Here is a 25,001-nt window from a genome sequence, read left to right as displayed (position 1 = left end):
TTCAGTGGATCTTGCATTGCAGTGGAAACTGGAAAGGCTAATAAAACCGATTCCCATAAATGGAGTAAAGGAGTGTTAGATATGCTTTTTAGTTTTCAGTTTCTTGATTGCCACCTTGTGCTTTACCGAGTTTCTGCAGTGGAAAGGCACCTAATCAGTCTTATCATGTTATTATTCAACAGCAGATTTGTTAATTGACAGTTCATCTGAATATAATTACAAAAAAAATTAAACATCTTGGTATAATTCCTGTAAACATGAGTCTACATGACTCCATTGCTACATTTTTGTTCACATTTGCTAGTGAGTCTCAAAATCAAAACCACATTTCCCATTGCTTTCTGTCATAAACAGGATATTGCTTTTTTTGTAGAGCAGCAGCTCCTGACCCAGGGGTCAGACTTAATGGAAGTATTAAATAAACTTGATTCCACATCTCAAGCTGATGTCACAGTCAGCCTTTCCAATGAGATTTGCTCACCAAGCATATATACCGGAGAATTTATTCAGCCTTCCACACTTTTTTAGGTCCATAGAGACACAAATGGCATGGGAATGACAATAAAGTAGGTCTTTATGGCCTTTTAAGACTTACATTTGCTAATTTGCAGTCAAATTGTGATAATGAGGACAATCTATTTACATAATGCATTGTCTTAATGATAAAAGTGACAAAAACATTCTACGGATTTCATTACAATAGAAGTTTGAAATGCCCTGTTATCTTTAGAAGCTGAGACAGACATTTTACCTTTTAGCTGACCTACAAGAAACTAAAGACTTCACAGGCTGACTCACATAATAAATAATTGCCAGTGTCTCATTGTTTGTGAGGGTGGAAAAAGTACTTTTGGTTTCAAACACGCTGCATGACTCCCAATTTCAACTGCGCAATTACTCCAAAATCATAGTCAAACAAGTGCTGCACCAGAGTCTTGATCAGACCCTTCCTCCCTCCACAACTTACATATGCAACAAGGGCTCCATGTTTCTTTCCTATTTCAACTATAAATAAAGGCTTTGAAATCATATTTGTGCACTCAGAGGTGCTGAGATTAATTAATGAGCCTCATTCCCGGCAGAGTTTGACTCGTTAGCCCAACAGTCCCCTCTGTACCCTGTACAGGGTGTAGAGGTTTAGAAAACAGTCTCCCTTTCTGTCTTCTTTTACACCTGTAAGATTGCACTGACTATACAGAGTCCCCTGCAGAATAAAGGAGTTCAGGACTACATGCAGAGTCATGATTAGAAAAGGCGAAATGAGTCACAGAGGCAATTACTCACTGGCTTACAATGAGCGAAGGTAGTGAAGAGAAGATAATGAGAAGCCATAAGCACTTAACGCCACATCTGAAATGGATATGAACACACAACTGATGCAGAAGTTTAGGAAAGAAGAATAATTCTCAGTTTTCAAAGAAGATCAGTTTCTTCATTATTAAGTAAATATTAATGAAGAAAAAATTTTAAAAATTGAAAAGAATTTGCAAAAACAATGTGGAAAAATGCTCTTTAAATCATCCTCTGTACAATATCTTTCATAGTGTTTTGGACATGCCATGTGAGCACACAACCTTGAATACCCCTCACCTTGAACTCCTTATGGCTTTGATGTATTAAACATGCATGTGCTTGTGTGTCTGTAGTGTGAAGGCGTGTGCTGGCCTGAGGGAATGTGCATGCATGTGTTTATGTGGGGAGAGGGAGGCTGTCTGTGTGAATTATAGATGAGGAAGTGGGGGTGATGGCCAAGTTAAAAGGGAGGAAGGAGAGACCTCAGAGGAGAGGCTCTCTCAAATTTGTTGGCTGGACCCCCAGGTTGAGCCAAAACGAACCATAAACACAGTCTGAGCGAACCACTGCAGCTTCAGCACACTCGCCAATCTCTAGAATTAGATTTCTTTTCATGCACAGTTGGGTTTTATTTCTTTGTGTGGGTTGGTAATCAGTGGGGTCTGAAGTATTGCCTTAAGAACCGAAGTGGCCTCTCAGTGATTTCAAAAACAGTGGGACACAATCAGTATTTGCTGTAGGAGGTTAATTTTAGTTAATTTTTTTTTTAAATATTAGAGCTAGATCAATCATGTTTTTATACAAATAAAATACATCTATGTTGCTAATGAATACTCACAGCTTGGCTGCACTCTTAATCGCATGCTTCATATTACACCTTAAACTCTGTCAGGACATATAGTGAGTCATCGACTGATCCAGGTTCACATTTTAACTCCCACACAGCTCCTTCTGTGTATGTGTGGTCTGGTTTTTGGGAAGTACAGGGGATCCTCAGTTTACGACATCCTCTATCTATGGCATTTCGTCATTACATCAGAACTAGTTACGGGCAGATCCTCGGTTTACGACATATGGCGTTTTGTCGTTACGACAGAACTGATTATGTGGAACTAGCTGACAAGCAGAGCGGACGAATACGTCATCAAGCGGCGAGCGGAGCGGACGAATATGTCATCAAGTGGCGCTATAAGACGGGTTTGTTTACATTCGCCGGTTGTTCACCACCTTGGATTGTGCTACATTCGCTAACTTTTTTGCCCTTCATTATGGCTCCCAAGCGTAATTTAGACTCATCTGATGGCAGTGTGAAGAAAAGGAAAGCCATCTCCATGGAAGTGAAATTAGATATAAAAAGCTCATAGGAACAGACGTAAGTCGAGGACCCGCTGTATATTAAACTCCAAATTACTCGGCGAACGAGAGGCAAATTGTAACTGGCTTTGGATAAATTCTGTCTCAATTTGTAGTTCAGTTTTTTTCAGTTTCAGAATTTTTTCTGTAAAAATCAGATTTCAGTAAAAAGCTAATACCTTACTAACATGTGCATGTGTTTATTTATATGCTACAATTTCCATCATAAATGAAATAAGCAGTCAACACCATACATGGCTGAGCATTTCCACTGCACCATATTTCTAACTACAGCATATTGATGACAGACCCAAAAACACAGATTCAGACTTCCAGAATTTCATATAGAACAAACCTAATGAACAAATCCTGTCAACTTGCATGGTGGGGGCTTTACGTATTATTCCTTCTTCTTCTTTTAAAAAATGTTCACATTCTGCATTGGCACTACAGTAGGGTATGATTAAGATGGAGCAAGGTCTCTGTTAGAGAAAATAAACTATATGGTGAAGTTTAGACAGCTGACACAGTTGGGTTAAGATAAGGGAAGCATCCTTGTTGCAGTTAATGGAAAAACACTCCAGCAGAGGCAAAAACCAACAAAAGGACTCTTTTGTATCATTAGATTTTGAATTACTTTATCCAAGAACACAATGCCGCAAGGGCTGTTATGTTTGTGAATCATTGTGAGTCCTTGGTTATGATGCCAAAGAGAGATTGTGAAAGTGCTTATATTAGTTCATCGCCTATGAGGAAATGTCTGAGTTGACCCTTTCTTGCATATGTAATGTTAGATGCATTGTCCTCTGGAGTGATTTTTATGTTTTCTACACTCACCGGTGCAAGTCGTGCAATGAGAATTATCATTTGCCAGAATTCGCAAATAGTCAGGAATGCAGAGTGCCACTCAATAAAACCAAACGAGATCATTCTTGAAAAATCTTTCTGCCGTTTTTCTTTTGTGTCCTCTGGCTCATTTCAGAAAAGTCCAGCTTGTTTCATCAGGCCTGTTAGCAAAGCACTGAGATTAGGATTCATTTCCTGTTTGCCTCGTCCCTGATGAAGAAGACAAATCTGTGGATTAGGTCTGACTCTGACCTCCTTCCCGTCCCTCCTTACTCCATCTCTCCCTCTTTGCCTTCTGTATGACCCATTTGGCTTCCCTCCTCCTGGGAGGAACACGCAGGTCAAACCGGACCAAAAAAAGTAGCTTGTCAACTGTGTCCCACCTTTCCAGAGACTCGAGAGAACTTGCTTATTTGTTCAACCATGCAACTGTGTCCTCACAGTTTGTGCCCTCCATTAAACCGAGCAACTAGATGTGCTGCTGGTGGTGGAGATGTCAAATTATCAGCGTTACATCCTGTAAAAGCTCCAATTAATGAGATTGCACATAAGATATGACAGGCCTCAGATACTTCAGGCTGAAATCAGTGAGCAGTTGTGCTTTCTAGTGCTTTGCAGAGATAAAAAGAGCATTCAAAAAGACCAGAAATGCTCTGAGGAAGACATTTTTCTCTCAGTTACACTTAACATGCAACAATTTGTTCACTGGTTTCATCCTACAGGGATAACAAGTTCCACTTATTAATGAATTTATCATGAGTTACCATCAAGCAAATTGAAAACATGGAGGCACGTTTGAGAAGAATGAATGGTGAATTGTATTGAGTTTCGCAACAGACCAGCTGCTGTGTAAGAGAAGGATCATTTACTGTTACTGCTAAAAACATGTGGCTTCCAGTTCAACGCTTCTATTCCTGTCACGCTCCTGATATTTTTGGGCTAGACTCTCTCTTGCTGTTCTTTTTCTGGATAAACTTCCCTGCTAACCAGCCTCCCTCACATGAGACATTACTTCCTTTCTGACCTTAGTTTCTCTCTTCACCTTTATTTTCTTTCATGATATCAACTCATTTAATTTTTGTGCAGATGGACGACAAATAAAAGGCAAAACATTCACAAATGCACAGGGAAATATAAAAGTCACTCACGTTTTATTATTAACGAAGGCTCGGAAATATTTGTACAAACTATTTATTTCTCACATTTCTGAGGCAATAAAGCTCACCAGTATGTCTCCATTTATATAGTCTGACTCACCAGATGTTGACTGTGGGCATTGTTTCTCCGGCCCGGTACAATTATGATTGATTTAAAGAAATACAAACAAAGCCAGATAGCAGAATGAACCATTATGTGCTACAGAATGGTCTGTTTAAGCAAGTCTAACATTTATACCACTAACTTTTAACTATGCCCACAAAAGTTATAGTTTGTTAAGTGTAGTTATTAATCTTAATGCTAAAATGCCAGTATAGTCTCCGTCAAACATATTTGTCAATAGTATGTAAATGTAATGTCTAGGAAATCTTAAACTAACATCTTTTGTGTTCAGTCAAGGCATTAGGCTACATTCCAGTTGACCATGTCAATCCTGCATTTTGGAAAATAATAGATAACTTCAAATCAAACATTTTTTATTATCAGGTAATGACAAGAAATTTGTTAAATTTCAATCGACATTTGTAGTCTGACTCACCAAATGTAGACAGTTGGAATAAACCTGTGAACTTCAAGCTGTCCAGTATCAGGATATTGCAGTTTTTAGAATCCTTTTTGTTAAAGGAAATGACAATCTCAGAGCAGCTACCTACATGCTGAAAATGGCAAATGTTACAACGATTTGATCAAAACAAGTGTCCTTCCCACGCAACATTTTCTTGTAGTGTCACCATTGTGGGGTACTGAACTTAGCACCGCCCAATACAGCTGTGATTGCATATATAGCAGCCACACCATTTCCCAGCTCTGTGCAGATACATCTGGTTATGCAAGACTGAGACGTTTGTGAGATAACTTAATCAGAAATTAAGCTAATAATTTAAATTCAAAGCATGTAAGGGCAATTAGAACAATGACATAACATTAAACATGTGACCACACAATCATGGACTGACCATCCACTTAGCTGCAGTCAACCAGAATTGTCCTTTAACAGAAGCCTGGATATATTTGTCTTTCCGCCTGTGTGAGTTCTGTTTCCCTCACTTCTTCCCTGTCGGCCTGTCTTTCTCTCTTCTCTAATAAATCAACCTATTTCCTGTTTGGAGAATTTCACCTCTGCTGTTTTTGTGTCTCTCCAGTCTGTCCTCTATCTCGTTCTGTTTCTGTCCAAATGCCTGTTCTGGCAGCAGAACCCCCCAACGGCCCTTTCACACTGTTTTAATGTTAACTGGATGCTCTGTTGTCTACCTCCTTACAGTCCCAAAGCAGAGTAATCGTGCAAATCTGTCTTTCTTCATGGCTGGCTTAAGCTCTAAGTCATCTCCTGGCTCAGCCTCAACAGCCCAATCCAAGAATTTGACAAATCTTAAAAACAGCTCACTAGTGCAATCTGTCTAGAGGACACTACCGCTTGTGATCACTTGTTTGTTTAAAAATAGTCACTTTGATATCTTTTTGGTTATTATAGTCCCAGCAGTTGCCTTGGAAACTGTCCTTCCAACCTCTGTTTCTTTTGTTTTGTGTGTCTGCAGTCCAATTCATTAACTTGAATGATGGTCTGTTTTCTACCTAAGATTTCTCAGGTCTTATTTTGTTTGGAGCCTAAAATCTTACTATTTGCCTTCTTGCCAAGAGTTACATGGCTGGATAAATTCCAGTGCCATATCTTCTGTTGAATATAAGTCTATGAGCTCCAGCTGGTTAACTTAGCTTTGCAAAATGACTGAAAAAAAGGCACTGGCTTCCCCAAATTGCCTCCACCTACAAATCTCAATACCACATCTTGTTTTGTTTCATCAAATGGAAATTTCCTGTTTTAAATGATGCAACTGAGTTACAAATGTGTTTCTGCCTTTTTTCCTTTTCCCTCCTCTTTGTAATCTTTATGCTAAGCTATGCTAACCGGCTGCTAATCCAGCTACGTATTTATTGCACAGATGTGCATTAAAATTCTCATCCAACAGTCTGCAAGTTTGCACTGACACTGAAAAACACAACTTCTCTGAGTTCAAATGAATAACCAGATCATTCAAAGAATGAGCCTTTTAAAGTGACATTTCCAACACTTGTGTATGTTATATGATGCCATCTTAACTTACTGGATGTAACAAAATCTAATAAAAGATCACAAGAGATGACAGATTAAATCATCAATTTTTGAGGGAAATTGAATAGTATGCACAATTTTAGAGAATAATCTCATTATTTTAATGTAAAACATGCCTCTGCAGTTCAAGTAACAAAAACATGCATGGCGCAATCTTCCTAAGAAATAAAATGCAGCCAGTCAACAAAACTATATTAACATGTTGCACACACACGCACACTGTGAATAGATTAGATTGACCTTGGCTTTGTTGCTGCACACAGTACATCAGCGGCAGCTTAAAAGAGAAAGATGGCCACGCTGAGGTTTGGATTAATGTTACTGGCAGATTCCAGGTGACAGAGCTAAGCTGCTGCACACCTCATGCATGGTGGTGTTGAACCATGGTGGTCAGGATGAAAACTGACATGTAAGAAAAAAACCCGAGTTTGATTCAGGACTATCAAGGCAGATTTCAGCATAAAGATGTTGGTAAATTAAATGCAGTTAGGCTAGTTTCTGACTCAGTGACATGTTATCTTTTTTAGGGAGAAATGTCCAGTATGTGTGCTAACTCAATTGAATGATGTCCTAACATGCATTTTCTCTTCTTTCTTTTTTGTCACAGTTCTGAGCAGACGACTCACTTGTCAGCTTCACTGATCAGCGAAGACAGCTCTTTAACTAAGGTAAGCCGACACACCACACTGGAAACCAACACTAAGAGTGTGACCCTGCTCGCAGCACTGTGAGGATGCTCTTAAACACAGTGGTACTTTGAGCTAAATGCTGATGTCAGCATGCTGAGATGCTGATGTAGACCAGGTGTAATGCTTCTCATGTTACCTATCTCAGTTTAATGCAGAGCCTGGGGGAAAAAAGTGGGAAAAAAAACTCATTTGTGATCTTAAATTAGTAAATTAGCCATCTTCCAACTGGCAGAGGGCAGAAAGTGCCTTCAGTGTGTCACATTGAAGTGAGCTGTAAGTTTGAAGATGTCAACCCACAGGACATTGATGGAGTATGACATTTGTTGTATTATCCAATTTTAACTGATTAACAACTGCTACCCTGTAAAATACAAAGATGACAAATGCTGGTTTGGCTCTCCTGTTAAGTACAGGCTCCTATCCATGAACACATTTATTTCTGTTTCACCCTAAGCATCTAATTTTTAATTATCAGTCATATACTGTCTCACCGTCATGGTTGTGATATTGCCAGATTCCAGTCAATCGACTCAACAGTTATGAAAATATATATCTACTGCCAGCATTTTACAGCGAGATACATGTAAAACCATAACAATTTCACAATACAGTTGTATTTTACGAAATGCAAAAACGCACATACAAAGGCTCATCTGAAAAATCTGTAAGAATTATTGTATTAAATAATGGATAGTCTGCATTGCTGAGACGGTTCTAAAAAAAAACAAAATACGGTATGCATGACTTGCACTTAAAATGACCAAATTAAAAGCTTAAAAGGAAAGGGAATGAAATTGCCTTGAATATATTCTTCATCTCAAAAGATTAACAATGAAAAGCTGAAGTTTATCAATACATAATAGTCCAATAACAAACTCAAAGTATATCAGCAATTTATGGTGAAATTTATGGTGAAAGTACTTAATAAGTAGAAGTATTCTTTAATGTTTTTTTCTTCCCTGGCTTTGTAGTTAAGCATGCTAACATGCTCCCTGGAATGTTATTAGTTTTTAAGATATAAACCAAAGTATTGAACAAATGAAACCTTTTTGTACAAAATATGCACAAAATGCATCCAGTGGCTGTAAGATTCAGTTTTTATTTGTCACAAGCTCATACAATATGTGCAGTGAAATGTGCTAGACTAACGGAGTAAATAACCTAAAGATCATGACAGCCATGCTGCTGTAAATTCTACAGTGAGCCACAAACATAAAGAGACTTTCTAGCTTCGTTCCAGCTTTCATCTCTCGCCTAAACAACTAAAAGAAAAAGTAAAAACATAGAAGTCTGGCCCGCTGCCAGATGGTATACTACTTCTACTCATGACATTTCACACTCACTTTTCCCATGACTCATGGAGCCCCTGGAGTCAGATGTAAGTGGCTGCACTCAGCCAGATGATTAGCTTGGCTGTTCACAGAGAAAAGGGAATTATGCTCTGCTACATGTGGATGGGAGAATAGAAGCGATTGTTAGGGGTTGATGTCATGCAAGATATTTTTGACCACCAAAATAGCAGTCATTAGGTAGAAATGTCATGTTTTGGCTTTAGCCTCTTTAAATATATTTGACTTACATGGCATGGATGGATTCAATGGTAAATGTTGTTTCAAAGATGTGTTTTGTTTGCGCGTCTTTCTATATGTAGCTCATGTTAACAGTATGTTCACTCCCAGTGAGAGAGTTGTGGACTGTTCTGGGTTATTGTGCAGATTGTGTGTAGGTGTATGTGAGCGTGCAGGGCGTGAGCTCTAAGACAGTAAGTTGTCAGCACCATAATCCCCTCAGCCATGAAGGACGCATGAAACGGCAAGATGGATGGGGAGGGAGGGGTTGACTGCTGAAGAGTCAACTTGGGCTGACAGATGAGAAGTTCTGGGAAACACAGCGGAGAACTCACTGCTGTGTGAAAATGTCACAGTTGTCCTACTTTTTTTTTTTATCCTGGTAGCCAGTTGTTCAGTGTGTAAACAATATTCATTGCACAAGTACAAAATGTGAATCCTCTGACTGATTCAAGTCATGTTTACTTGCTCTGTGTAATCCCTTTCATTCACAGTTGCAGAATTATCGATTAGCATTTCCCGTTTGCAGTGTACCCATGGATGTACTGACAGCTGTCACAAAGTTATTTTACAGTGGAGAGAATCTGAAAATGTAATTATTGTGAGTCAAGTTTGGCAGTTAAACGGCTTGTCTTTTTTATAATTGTGCAATGGATCTTTAGAAGTTTACAAACAATGCACCATAATCACTTATCAGTGACATTCTCAAAAACTGTCAAATATGTAGTGTATTTCCTTAAAACAGAAACAATTGCTATTATTTTTTTTAAATGCATACATTTTTGAAATATATATTTTTAGGAAAGATTTCATTCTGTACATTAATTACTTTTGCATCATAAATGAAGACAATAATTGTACCAACACAGACGGTTTGTTCAAGCCAGATTTTTTTTTTTTTAAATTGTAAAACACTGTAAAAATCACTAATCAGGAAAAAAACAACTGCTCTCTTATAATGAGAAGTTGTGATTAAATATTTCACGGGAACCCCAGACATTTTCTGCGTGTTTTTGCCCTTGTCACATTTTCAAAAGACAATTTCTTGATTATCTTTATTTTTTATTTTACATTAATTGAATAAAACTGAAATAGACATTTACAGCATGTCAAGTGACAACATAGATGTTTTAATTCTTACATTTTTAATTTGTTTCCATATGTGTCTCCTATCTAGTCTGCATTAACACTGCCTGCAGTTCAGCCCAGTTCAGATGAAAAATACCAGAATTTTTGTTTTGTGACTGCTGGTAGGACCATCAGAAAATTGGAATATTTTGTGGATCAGAGGTTTGAGTTGCCATAAAATAATATTTAAAAAAAGGAATCATCTTGTTTTGGAATAATGATCTTGTGCAGTATAACAAAATGGTTTGACTAAACTATTTTCATATTGTTACAAAGCATTACATTTGTAAATTCTTGACATTTTCTCTTTTTAAATCCTGCTATTTGTTGCATTTCTTGACAGCAATATTCCAAGATAAGTGAAATACCAACACCTTTGTATTCAAAAATTAATAATACACACCACCCCCATCAGCACCACCAGCATAAAAGCCCAAAACGTTATGAAGAGCCCGACCAGCAACAAACTATTGGTATATTGACGGATTTAAATGGCTCGGCTCCCATTTGTGTCAGTGCAGTTAGGAAGCACCCTTGGGCCTGAGCCTGCAGGATCTGGTGACCTATTTCTGGATCCATAACGTGGTCAAAGTCCGCTCTCTACAGCCAATATCCTCCACTGACCGCCATCAACCCCTCCCACCCTGGGTCTTATATCACCATGGGAACACTGACATCACAGTGGGGTGGGGCTGATGTGGTTGAAACTGAGGAGAATGAAGAGAGTAAATGTGAGTAAGGATGCAGAGAAACAGCAGTCGCTTGGTTTGATTTAAATGGTTGTGAAGGTTGAACTTCAGTTTATAAGCTCAGTTTTCACAGCTTGATCATGTCTGACTATGGGTGTCACATATTTTAATTTCTCTCTGACCTCTTATGGTGAAATCGCATCAATTTAATTGCTGAATAAGGAATATTTTACCTCATTTGTACCTCCAGCCACCATAGTCCAGTCCAACTAGCCTTCCAGTCAGTAAGTACAAGTCCAGATCTGGTCTGTGATCAATGATTGGACAAAAGGCCCTGTGACTGAAGCTCAGAACCTTTTATTTGGTAGTCATGTTGATGCATACTGAATTAAACTAAACAAATAAGGAAGGACGGCGGATGACTCAAAGGCAAAACCAAGTAGAATTGGAAGAATTTGTTGACGAACAGTAAAATAACCTGCCTCCTATTTAGATGGCCACGTAACAGTTTCAGTCATTTGTCAAGCAAAAGCAGTGAAAATGCTACAATTATTCAGGTCGGAGCTCTTCAAATGGAAGATTAAAGATGAAGTACCATGCTTGAACTTTAGGTCAAACAAAACGAGGCATTTGAAGACTTAATTTCTGAGTTCTGGAAAATTTTAATGAGCTTATTACTGTTTTTTAAATGAGCCATTTTTTTTTTTTAAATTAACTGAGAAAATAATCAATGATGAAAACAGTCAATAAATACATTCATTTTAAGTTTGTTTCACAAGCTCACATTTTTTTTAGTTAATTTAGATAAAAATCTCTTCTGTCATTATATAATTGTCAATCCACTGAATCCCAAGCAATTTCTGACTGTTTTTCTTTTCTCCTGTCACATTTTTATTCATGGTAGGTTTATTTTCACTGCAATAGGAAGTCCTGCACCTCTGTGGAAACAAAACAACCATGGACAGAAGGAGAGAGAACTGGGAAATGTCTTCTATGCCGTGTAGCATTATAATGCCATAAATTATAAACAAAAAGAAGAAAAAATATCTTGTTGAGTTTCTGATATGAGCTATTTCACAGAAATTAAAACAACCTGGAGCCAACATGTACAACACATTTTGAAGTTGTCACAGAAAAAAAAAAATTGACTTGTACATACTATAGATATTTTAGGATATTTTTGACTTAACCTGTTTCCATACTTGTCTCCTGACTGCTCAGTGCGAACGCTGCCTGCAGTTCAGCCTAGTTCCACTGAAAACGCTACGCATTTGTGTCATGTGACTGCTGGTAACAGCTAAGGTCACTATGGTTTCACAATTGTAAAGAGTAGCGCAGACTTTTGGTGTTTTTTTTACAGAATCGCGTAATATCAAAGACTTATTTTTGCCATTTTTGAAATTAAATACTGAGAATAATGTTATTTGGATACAATCTCAGTGCTCCTATACTGCTGTTATTACGGCACTTAATCTGTAAGTAGTGCAGTCAGTCCCCTGCATGTGTGTTTGTGTTTGCATGCTTTGCTCGTCATGCTGGTGTTCACCATTTACTCAGTTCATTCACACTTCACTGGCAGCGCTCATTATGCTTCAGTCTCCCACATGTCTTGCTGAGTCAACGAAACACAATCTGCTGTGCTGCTTCTGCTGCTGCTGTGGAAGAGGAAGCCACTGGATTCTGGGTTGATTACAGGTCACAACAACCTTCACTGCCCTGCTGTCCCCCTCACGGATCCTGTGTAGAGTGACAAATAGCCATCATTCGCTGCACTGCACCACACAGTTACCGTGTTTTTGCAAGGCTTGTAATACTAGTTCTATTCTAAATGACGCAGTCCTTAAAAAAGCTGACATTTTTATAAAACTTTATATACATATTATCATCTACCTTCTACCAAACAGACAATTTTTCCTATAATTTACCTTCAGTTTTAAACTGTGATTTGTATGTAATGTTTTCTATAGTGACTTTATGACGATTTTACTGAAAGTTGTCTTTAAAAAGTTATTTTTAAATCGCACATGTCAAGGCGATATAATGTGTGCAATCGAGCAGTTGGAGCCAAGTATTTGTCAAAAAAGAACCACCAAAATTGTCGTGTTTGGGATACACTAGCTATTATTGTTTTAGTTACTGATAAATCTGCACATTATTTTCTGACAGGTTAGTCTATCAAATGCAAGACATTTTGCAACAACATGCCAATCAGTAGCTCAATTTGACGTCATCACATCTGACCAGCAGAGATATTTATGTTGCTGTTTTAAAAGAAAGGAAAGAAACCAGAAACATATTCACATGTGAGAAGATGAACCAGAAATTTTGGTCACTTTTGCTATAGTGGTTTTTATGACAATTTCACACATCAAGACAGTTCCATATTATAGTTCATATACTAAATATGATTTAAAATCTCTTTTCAATGAGCGTTTCTGTTCCTATTGAGGTATTTCTATGAGGCATTTTTACTCTGACTGAGCTATTAATCCAACTCTTTGTGGAATAATAGGGTGCATGTAAAAACAGCTATTGTCTTATTTGGCATAATTTGCAATAATTTATATGTAAACATGCAAGTAATTTGGTAGATGTGTTAATTAGGCATGGAGAAGTAAATCTGCAATGTTTTTATTGGATTGCTGCTCCTTCACTCACCATGTGCTTAAGGTTGCAGAGATATTCTGAAATATAAGCCAAATGCTCAAAATGCTAATTCACAGCCCAGAACTGCTGGTCAAATGTACAAAGGAGGAAGCAAAAGCTTATCATTTTTTATTAATAGAATGTCATTAAGACAACCAGAAAAAGGAGAAAATTGTTAATTTTATTCAGAATATTAGTTAATATTAGTTGGCAAAACACAACACAGTGGTCAGATAAATCTATGTTACTAATCTTGCAATGAATGACTGGAATGTAGAAAATTGTGATGAAATTACATGGTCTGGACACAAAGGTTCTCTAACAGACACACACTCACATGCAACGACCACCACACACACTCAGACACACACACACTCGGCCGCTCACACAGAGGATTAAGGCCAGGTTGGCCTACTGAGACAGGCTGCCAGAGATTCCATCCTCCCTCATAAATGGATGGTGACATTCCGATGTGAGCGGCGCTCCATGGAGGCGTGATGGGTGACCCAGATCGGTGTGGGGGGTGAGGCACAGACAGGGAGGAAAGTGAGGTCGGATTAGGGTTGGGGTGGGGTGAAGTCGGTAGAGAAGAGGGATGCTGGGGTTGGAAGGTGGAAGAGCAGGGGGGAAAGACAACAGTGGTGAAAGACAAAGGAATGATGGAGAAAAGAAGAAGGAAGCCCACCGAAGTCAGATGAGCCTCAGGCCTGCTGCCACACCTTCTCCTCTATAAGAGATCACGCTACCATGTTTAATTTGAGACATCAATCTGGAGACGTGATGGGATTTGACAGTCCCTTTTTGACTCTCAGTGCTGTTGATTTAACCCTTTCAAGGTTAGGACTCAGTAATAGTTCACATGCTGAGCAGCTGTGAGCAAACTGCTGGGCTTCTCACCTTTTTGAAAATTGTTTATTGGTATGCGCTTCTATACAATAGGTTTGATAACATTGTCTGTAGATGGGCTACATTTAGCTTCCATGTGGATGGTTAAGGTTTGTTTTAGAGCTGAAGAGAAGGTTGGTTTTCACTCTGAACTGACTTTGTTGTCGTCTGCAGGTACATGTAGTTTTTCTGCTTGTAAAAGGTTTGTTGGTAAATTATGTCTTCTGAGTAAATAGTTGTGATTGGAAAAATAGCGAGGAAAAACAATTATAAGGGTTTCCGTCCCTGCACAATATGTCTTATTTAATCTTCTGCTTTTTTGGTGGAATGTTAGTAAAGATGCCCATTTTATCATTTTCTCTCTAACACAATGAGACTTTTGAACCCCTAAAGGGAAGCAACAAGGGAGGGCAATGCCAGATCACATTAACCACACAAGGATGACAGGATGTGCCTGGAGAGTAAGGACTGGAGAATTGGTAAACCCAAACACTGACTGGCATGAGTACAAAATCGAATGTTATATATAAATATAAATATAGTCAATTTATCTTATCTTATATCCACTGTACTTTTGCAGTTGTTAGAGAGTATGTGGGAAAAAAATTTAAGCTAATTTGAAATTTGCAAAAGTAATTACATTTTGATTAAAATTTTATTAAAAACACATCCTCAAATAAATGGAGTTGTAAGGAGAGTGCCAGAAAACTAGCTAGCAAATAAGGAAAGACCGGTTAGCTAAAAATAGTGGATATGATAGAAATAGCTAACTACAGGAAAAATATTAAACACTTAAATTAGTCAGCCAAAAGTAATAAATGCATAGCTTAATAGTTAGATGGAAGTAATGTACAAATAACTAAAAGTATAGACTGCATAGTTAGCTAAAAGTAGTGAGTAATTAGTTTAATAATTAGATGAAAACAATGGACAACCAGCTAAAATTATAGGCAGTACTTAGGCGAAAGTAATGGATGAATAACTAGCTAAAAAAAAAAGTAATTAAACATAGGTAACTGTATTAAACACTTTTTATTAAACACATTCAATTTAAAATTAGTTAAAATGGTCACATTTTTAAAAATGGCAGGTAATGTTGAGGAAGTGGTACTTTATTGGTGCTGTTGGGTTACATTTGTCAAAAAAGGTGTGGCTGTTTAGAAACACACCTGGTTCACAAGTGAGAATAGACTGTCTGGTGTTGTGAGTGTTTTATTAATCAGTAAAGTGATGCTGTTAATCAGCAGTAAAATAGAAAAGAGGTCAGTGTAGCTCTCAACTCATTGCATAATTACTATCAGCTTAGCTCACAAGGTTCATTTGGGTACAACTACTCTAATGTAACACCCCTTCTACCAATTTTCCTTAACCTACTTAAGCTACTAATTCTTAGTATTTTACAATCTACTAGTTAGAAAGGCACTTCCCTGGAGCACCAATGTGGCCAGCTAATAATGAAAGAGGTATTTACACCTGGGTATCCCTGGGCATGTGAATACATGCATTTAAGTTAGTGAGGAAATGGTGTGCTGTGGTTGTGGTTTTTTTTCAGCAATTTAGTGCCTTTGTATGAAATATAAACACACAGCTTTATGTAAGCAGCCAAGGTTGACGATGTCCTTTGAAGGGACAATGTCTGAATGCGAAGTGTGGCATAATGTTGCCTAAACAGCAGCTGAAAGCAGGCCAGTGCAATTCTAAACCACCATCAGCACAAGCTGGCTGTCGACGCACCAGTTTTCTTCCTTAGCAACAGCTGGGACTCGCCTCGCCTGTGACTGAGCCCTCGGTGGAGATTTTTCAGTCTCAGACAGTCTGGCCCAGTATCTGAGTGTCAGTAGGTCTTTCTCCTCCTCCTCCTCCTCCCTCTTCATCCTCCCTCTCCACTGATCTTCACATCCTCACTCTGCAGCAGACATTAGCCCTAATCACTGTGAGCCTATCGTCTGCAGCGCTGCAGGGAAAGAGAAGAGGCAGACTTAGGGAGGAATGAGGAAGGAAGAGGTTGAAAAAAAGAGCAGAAAGGAAATGAAAAAGGGTGATGCTATTTTGTATATTAGCACAGTGGAAAATTTCATTGCAGTACTTTGACAAGTATTTTCTTTATTGCTGAGAGTTAGGCAAGACAATTGACCTCCTTCATGTCTGTATACAGCTTGGTAGCAGATGAAGAGATGCAAAAAGAAAGTACATGAAGAGTAGGAACTGTAGATAGACATGAAATGGGATGGAAAAGATGAGAGAAAATAAGAAAAATAACATCCAGAGTTCAGCTGAACATCTAAGATGAAAGGCATATGTGAAACGATATGGAGGGATGGGAAAGAAAGACTGCTAATTTGTTATGATGAAATTAGCTGCAGCTGCTTGATTGTAATAACCCCGTTTAGGCTGCCAGGCATGGGAGGGACCCCTGCTAATGTTTAAAAAGCAAAATTTATGTGTTTCTTCTAAAAGGAAAATGCTGCTTTTATGAGGGTGTGTGCTTGATTAGAATTTAGATACTTTGCACACTTGAATGGGACAAAGCTTTTTGTTATTATAATTGGTGCTTGTTGCAACGAGCTAATTGTCGCTGCAGTCTGTCATGCACCGCACTTGTATGTCGAGATTTGTCTGAATGGGGCAATCCTGTCAAACCCATCTGCTGGACCCCCATAAGACCTGTCCCAGTTGCCACGGTAACAACCTCCTTATGTATGGTGAGGGGATATGAAGGGTGTGTTCATTGTTATTTTTTTTTTCCCTTTTTCATTTTAGTAGGTTTTCTGCAGCAGGGTATAACATGTTTTAGAATTACACATTGCATTGGTTTCAGATGCTTTTTCTAATTACCCACTTCCGTTTATTGTTGTGTTTTGGGTTGATGCTGTGCCATTTGGTCAACATTTTCATCCAAATAATCCCATGGTGACTATGTGTCTGTAACAGGTGGTGTTTCACATTCACATGCACTGTAAAAGTGAAAAACAATGAATCATGACCAATGGGATAGAGATATTTTGTCAGTCTCTCCCCTCCAGTCTCAGTACATGGATGCTGAGACAAAGGCCAGCTGGCTCTGCCGGTAGATGAACAATGTGGCACCGTGCTCCCTCTAGTGGCTCTTTTGTGAGCTCTACCATTCAGTTTTTTCACAGAAATCCTTCTTTTTGCTGTATATTTTGACTTTATCGTCTGTACTTATTGCCCTCCACATTCTGTTTCTCATCTGTTACCCTTTCCACATCAACAGATACAACAGGTGACCCAACCCTTCCCCAGTTTCCCAGCAGGCAGGCATGGCAGACGGTCGGCAGCCAGACGAGCACTGGGCCTCAAACGGCCAGGAAAATGGCGAGAATGGTTACTCTGCCTACAGCTCTGCCTACAGGGAGAATGGATACCATGGTGGAGCAGCTGCGCATCCTGGAACGACAGGTAGGCACGTGGTGGGTTTGTGTGCATGAGCATGTGCATGCAGCAGTGTGTCAATGACATTGATTGGACTGCCAACACATGTCGCTAGATGGGTCTACAGCTGTGAGTATTGTGATTGGTTCCATGATGCCGGGCAAGGGCAATCAATCCCTTCAAGGCACTTAAACAGATCAAACTGTTTCACATTTGAATGAGTGCTGAACATGAGCAAGCTGCTGTTGCCGTGTTAACAAAGGCAGAGGGGCATATTGGAGGTCCCTAAAGATGCAGCTATGGGCCCCTGATGGAGTTGACCACTCAAATGTGTAGCAGTAGGGCTTTTGGACCTTTCTGGAAGTTGGCTGGAAAGCTCTGTGACTCCTAGTTGTAAATAGTCGTTAACTTTTGATTTGATTTCACTTGAAATAATGCTCTTTTATTTTATAGTCAAGATTATTAAAGATGTTTGCCGTTCAGAAACATGCTTGTTTTTGAGGATTTTGCCTTTGGCCTTTAGTATAGTATATATATATATATATATATATATATATATATATATATATATATATATATATATATATATATATATATATATATATATATATCTCAAACAAAACCCTCCAGACTGTAAATTATAGTAATGTGGCTGGCTAAAAGTAATTAAATCTTACTAATTAAATAAACTGCCATATGACTTTGTCAGCATTGGGAAAATTTAAAGGGACAGAAATTCATATTTGCAGTTTTCATGTTGATACATGTCCAACGTGATTGGTCCAAGAATATAGGTATGATAGAGATAGTTTAAAAAAATAATATTACAATTAGAAGCTTTGTAGACATTGTATGCTGTGCAAAACATCTGTCCGGCAACATTCTGAAGGCACTCCCTGAGTAGAATGTGTGAAAAAAAGTCTATAATGGCATTCTGTAACAGGAAATTAATACAAATGGTGAACTGAATGTAAATGATCGGTTTTTGGCTGTATCTGTAGTGAATCACGTCACAATAGAAGTCTTGGTTTATTTGTTTTTTTACATTTCTACACCTCATAATGCCCATCAAGCTAGTGGTGTTAGAAATTGGTGTTTGGCTATATACACGTGCTGGACGCAGCGTTTGCTACTCTCAGTGTTTCTCTGTGCTTGCCCAATATAAAAAAACTACTAAATAAATCATTCTGAGGTAAGTCACCGTTGTCTTTACATCCATCTTCAATGGACAATAAATAAAAGGCCAGACTAACCAAAATGTAGAGGAGGGAACTCTTCATCCACAACTCAACAAAGAAACACAAAACCAGCACAGTTGTGATTTCAAAGGGAGGCCACACACAGAGATAAGGTCAGCAGAGTTATTAGTTTTTCATTTCCTTCCTCCCATCCATGTCTTGTCTTCCTGGTGTGTCTGCCTTTCTCTCTCTCTCTTGCTCTCTCTCTCTCCCTCTCTCTCCCTCGCTCTCTATCTCTTTCTCTCCCTCTCTTTCCCTCTCTTTTTCTTTCTCCCTTCACAGTGGATGACTCAGCCAATTTGCCTCCCTCCCCTCCCCCCTCTCCATCCGCTGAGCAGATTGGGCCCGTGGCACAAGGTACACCTACACACACTTTAAAACCACACACAGACCATCCAGGATGACAGTGTGAATGGTGGTGAGTGTGGCACAAATGTCTCTAAAGGAAAGACACTTAAAAACACTGAGGATTTCAACAGAGATCAAGATGGCAGCCACTCCTCCTCTTTCTCCTGTTCGCTTTAGGCTTTAATTTCCTGGTTCTCTGTCTCTTTGCATATGAGCTGATCGTCATATCACCTTTAAGAAGTCTACAGCATGTGCCACACTATCCTGTCCTCTAAATGCCAGGATTACTTCAATAATAGTTGTCTAACACATAACAGACACAACGGCTGGCCAACACAAAACACTCTTCCCTCCCTCGGGCACATAACCTGCCACTGAAGCCCTTCATTTCACTGGTCTGCTTTACCCCCTCAGCAACTCCTCTGTTGTTCCTTTGCTCATTTTGTGTATTGATGTTCTCCATTAGTAAATCACAGATTGACTTTCAGCTCTTTACTCCTCATCACAAAGAAAACTGCAGTCAGTTTTAGAATCATACTGTTTGAGCATGTGGCATGCAATTACCAAAGTGTAGAATCATTTAATCTCACTGCATGTTTTTTCCTGCATTTTAATGCCTACATTTATAAACAGACATTTTCTGTTATACTTACTTTTGTTCTATTAAAATGGAATATGATCTGAATGGACACGTATAGAATACATGTTTTATTCAGGCTTCAAGACATGTTGTTTACAACTATAATAACATGTTGTAACTGCTCATATGTGTAATGTGCAAACTTTTATATATCTATTGCATTTATAATTCATGCTGTTAAATATTTATCTACAAAGACCAGGATAGAAGGTGTGTTGATTGCATCCCATGCATCTCCATCAGAGCTGAAAGCGTCTTGTAATCCATGCAAGCCCTCCATGTCTCATCTATGTCTCCCTTCCCTGCCCAAAGATGATAAAGTAGAGATTGTCAGTCAACTGCAAGATGAGGAGGAGGCTCCAGAGGAGCTCGACAATTACCAGGAGGAAGTGACATATGAGCAGCCAGGAGACTTGCTCTTAGAACAGACAGAATTTTTAGCAAAGCCCCAGGCTTTAGGCTGCCAGCAAGCCCAGACACCTGAGGCTCTCAATGGAGGAAGTCATCAAGGTGAACACAGCCCATCACAAAAAGGTGTGTGTGGTTTTGTGTGATTTTGTGTGTGTGTACAGCGTGTGTGAGTGAGGTATGTGCGAGTAATGCACTTTTCTCTTTCTGAGTGAGCCCTATTTTGCATGAACCTCATGTGCTCTGTGAATGGGTATAAACTTCCTGTTCTGGGTTTATAAATTGTAATGCAACTCAGGCTTTGCTGCCAACCTTCCTGCAGCTTTGTTGCTCTGAAACCCTTAAGCTTGTGCTTCAATACCTGAAGCTGTTGTGTGCAAAATGATGTGACATAGCATTTTGATTTTATGCTTTCTCATGCAAAACATAACCATTTGCTTTTCATTGGAGTGACATTTGAACGCCTGATCAACCATATAATAGTTGATCATTTCTGCACTTTTGTATTGCCAGCTACATTGCAAATGCAAATACCAGCGTCTAAATTGTCAAGCATTGTAGATATAAGTGTTGCTAGAATTTGCTGTCTGTATATTGTATGTGGGTTTTGCTGGAATATTGTGTGTGAAGAAGCTGTTTCTGAGAACACCCACTTGTAGGGGTGCTTCACAAATCAGTCCTGAATGTATTTAAGTCTGTTCTGTATCAATTGCTTCAAGTTTCAGTGTTGTTTTCATTTCATCCCGATACAAAAGATTATTATGTTTTCCTATTGTTGCTACAAACACACTATGGGCATTAAAACTCACCCTCATTGGACATGTATCATCAGCCTTATCAAAGTTTAATAAAAAAAAATACCACAAATAAATTTTACTTACACAGTTTTAAGCTAGATGAGGATTCATTCATATCCACAGTATGCCACACTTACAGTAGAAACTGTAATAACGCCATTAACATTAATACATAGATAATCTTTCTTTATCATCAGATTAACCATGTTTTGGCCAATGTGTATTGCAATAGGAATTCAATGGTGTACCATTTTTTTTCTTGTCACCTAACATCATGCAACTCATTCCTTCATTCCAGTTCTGCACGCTATTTTAGGTGCTGTGACCCCCTCTGTGCTGCTGTGGCCTGCCACAAAATACACTGTGCTGTGTGTTTTGCTTGATGGAGAGCTACTGTATCTATGTGCAGAAGGCCTCGGCTTGACTGTATTGGCTAGCTTTTGTGGATGCTGCAAGCAGAGCTTTTAACTAATATGACTCAGCCCAAAGTTGTACAGTATCCTTCAAACTCACAGCCCAGCCAGAAGAGAGTATCAATAAGGCATGTTGTGAGTCTGCTATGAAAGAAGATGAGCCTCACATGTCATCGCTACATGAGAAACAGGTGGCTGCTGAAAGACCAAAACCTGAAGGAGAAGAACTTGCCTTGAATGAACCTCCCCTTCCCTCTGTGAAAGACAAAGATCTTTCTGACACTTACTCAACTAAGCGGGATAATCAAAACAGAATGGATGCACTAGAAGAGGCTGCTGTGAACCAAATGCTTTTGGAGTCTGAAGCAAAAGAAGCTTTACTAACAGAAGACTTATCAAATCCTAAGGCAGAGGACAAAGTGGGAATTGTGGTACCGAGTGAATCAGGAGCCCCTATGAGTGAGAGCAAAGAAAAAACAGGGGCAGTCGAGGCGATAAATAAGGAAGATGAGGGCAGTGATGTCAGGTTGCATGAGACACCAGTGACTAACATTCAAAATGCAGACCAGAGGCAAGAAACAGTGAAGTCAAGTCCTGAACCTGGCACACAGTTGAAAACCACTTCAGATATTTTTGTAGAACACAAATCACAATCAAAAATCTACTTTGAGACATTCTCCAAAAGCCAAGAAGAGGAGTCGCCACAAACCCAGAGCTATTATGAACTCAGCACAGCAGCAGAGGCAAAGTTAAGTGGAGAAAATGAGAGCATTGCACAAAAGCTCGAGGAGCCACAGGAGGAAAAAGTTATAACATCTGGTAAGATGTCTTTAGAACAAAGAAGCCTCTCTCTGAACATTACTGTTGGGTCTTCAATGGCACAGACACCAAAGGGAGAGAAGTTAAGCACCTTCTCAGCAAGCTTGTTTCCAGTCAGTGGAAGCTTTGATGAATCAGCTCCATCCGAGGAAAGCCATACACCTCAATTTCCTCCCGCTGTCTCCGTTACCCCAACTACCACTGCACAACCTGAAGATATCCCCACCAAGGCAGAAGCGCCTTTACCTTCTGATAAGCACACATCTAGTTTTGAACGATCAGGAAGCCTCTCTGAGATGTTGGACTTGGCTGGAGCGCTGCCTAGTCCGTCACTCGAGAAGAGGGAGTTCGACATGAGACGGAAGTCAGTGCCTGCCAATGTATCGGCTCTAGTGGGGAGTTCTTTGGCAAAGCTTGCATTGGCAGATCAAACTTCAAGAGTGGTGACAAGAGAAAGCCAGCTGGAGGAACTTGGCTATTGTGTCTTCAGTGAGTACTCGGGGCCTATGCCTTCTCCTGCTGACGTTCCCAGTCCTGGAGACTCTCCACACCAGCATTTCCCTTCTGTGGAGGGTGAAGTAGAGGAAGATGTTGGGGCCACGGAAGTTGAAGGTGTTCACAAAGGAGTGCAGCAAAAAAGTCTTAAAGGAATTACCCCTGAGATCTCTTCAAAAACAATTATGGAAAAGAAAGATGCACTGGTCAAGACTAGCCTGATTCTTGAAAAAGCTGTGACAAGTGGAATAAAACCAGATCGTCTTAGAATTCCAATGACCGGTTCAAAAGACAGACTGAGTGAGTTTCGTTTAGAGACGGGCCTGCCTGGGGACCTAAAGATCCAAGCAATCCCAGAGGTAGACATTGAAAAAGACCCCTCAAGAGAGGCCTCTCCCATCCCACCAGACAATTCCTTTACTTTCAATCCCTCAGAAACTGGAAGCAAGACTCCCCTGACTCCCAGCACCCCCAAATCCCCAGATGACACACCTCCAGAAGCCCAAATCACTGAAGGGAAGGCAATAAAAGATGTCTTAGCAGTGGTGAAAGCAGAGAAAAGGTTCGATTCTGAGAGGGTTGATGATAAACAGCCAGAGTTAGACAAAGAAAAGTTGAAAGCTGAGACAAAAAAATCTGAAGAAAGACATGATAAACCCTCAGCGTTGTCTCAGTGTTTAGGTGAGAGCACAAAAGAAGATGACAAGAAGAGTGAACATGAGACACCTGCAAGATTAGGAGGAAGAGATAGGCAAGATACCTCAAATACTGCTCAGGATTTATGCACAGAAAAGCGTTTAGATGAGAAAGAAATCCACATACAGGAAGTGACTCTGGCAAAAGGCTCACCAATGCCACAGATATCCTCTCCAGTCATCATTATACCTCAAGCACAAGTAGAGGAAGAAGCAGAGGAGGATGATGATATCGAGATAGCTGAAGAGCCTCAAGAGATGATGGAAGAAGCTGAAGAGCCTCCGCACTTCAAGACAGATCAAGCAAAGGAAAGTCTAATTACGGAGGTTTCTAAAGAAGAGCAAAAGAAAGAGCCAGTGAGGCTGATGGTAGGTGATCAGCTGCTGGATGAAGATCCCAAGTCTGGAGCAGATGATTGGAGTCATAGTGCCCAAAACAGTGATGATGGGGAACCTGCAACAGACAGTTCGCACTTGTCTCCATGCTCTGATCATGACCTACCACAGCAAACAGAGGAAGGAAGCAGAGATGAAGAGATGGGAATGGATAAAAGTGAAGAGGACTTGCAAATAGATAAGATGGAAGAGGAGAAAGAGGATCATGAAGGGATAAAGACAGATCAAACAAGAGAGGAGGGGGAGAAAGTTGGTTCTGATGAGAAAGGTGAAGAGGAGAATAAAATGTTGGAAAAAGAGGATGAGGGGACTGAGAGGATGGGGAAGAAGGACAGTAAGAGTGTTCAGGAGGTGGACAAGACCTCTGATGTTCTCTGCCAGACCAGTCAGGCAGCGAACGACGAAACCACCATGGACACGTCGATCCTTGATACAGACAGTGGCTGGATGGAGTCGCAAGGTACCAAGAGCTTGTAAAATCTGTAAAGAAATCACTTGCAAAATATTGTTTAAGATCTTTGATGTATATTTAACAATTTTTATATAAATGTCAAAAGCTTGCTAACACTAGAAAGCTTGTTTCTAGTAAAATGCTTTTGTATTAAGCTAGCTCCTAGCTAGCAAAAAGTGTGGCGTATTAGTCCTTTTTTGATCCCTCTCTACTGCAGATGATGACAAAAGTATCATGACTGAGCAAATCGAAGTCCTTCCTAAGACCCAGAGTTCTACCAGCACACCAGTGGTGGTGGACAGACCCACTAAACGGGGCAGAGGAAGGGGCCACTATGGTACCACTGATTGTAAAGTGTCCCGCAAAGTACTGAGTCACCATCCACCAAGAGAGGAGATGAAGAAGAAAAAAGGTTCCAATCCTGTATTCAAAAAGTTTTTTTTATTCAGTCTGACACGGAATCTTATGTACTGTACTTCACTTTTCTCAGTGTTTTATATCGACTGAATCGATTGTATTGTCTCTCACAAAACTTGATGTTAA

The 25,001-nt window shown here is 39.5% G+C and overlaps 1 protein-coding gene across 8 annotated transcripts in view; it reads left to right on the top strand.

Annotated features, from left to right (window-relative positions):
* The window catches only part of LOC111571822 (microtubule-associated protein 2-like), a 70,839-nt gene that overhangs the window by 30,441 nt on the left and 15,397 nt on the right, over window positions 1-25,001 (top strand). For all 8 annotated transcript variants that reach the window (XM_035950468.2, XM_055008191.1, XM_055008192.1 and 5 more), the window contains 5 exons: window positions 7,368-7,428; window positions 17,601-17,785; window positions 19,279-19,353; window positions 21,705-24,467; window positions 24,676-24,870. In XM_035950468.2, the coding sequence (XP_035806361.2) occupies window positions 17,647-17,785; window positions 19,279-19,353; window positions 21,705-24,467; window positions 24,676-24,870 (3,172 nt within the window). In that variant the 5' untranslated portion in view covers window positions 7,368-7,428; window positions 17,601-17,646. The remainder of the gene's footprint in view (window positions 1-7,367; window positions 7,429-17,600; window positions 17,786-19,278; window positions 19,354-21,704; window positions 24,468-24,675; window positions 24,871-25,001) is intronic.

This window comes from Amphiprion ocellaris, chromosome 24 (genome assembly GCF_022539595.1).
Source record: "Amphiprion ocellaris isolate individual 3 ecotype Okinawa chromosome 24, ASM2253959v1, whole genome shotgun sequence".
Lineage (NCBI taxonomy): Eukaryota > Metazoa > Chordata > Actinopteri > Pomacentridae > Amphiprion > Amphiprion ocellaris.
Note: the sequence above shows the minus strand (reverse complement) of the source record. Positions and strands in the feature narration are given on the sequence as shown.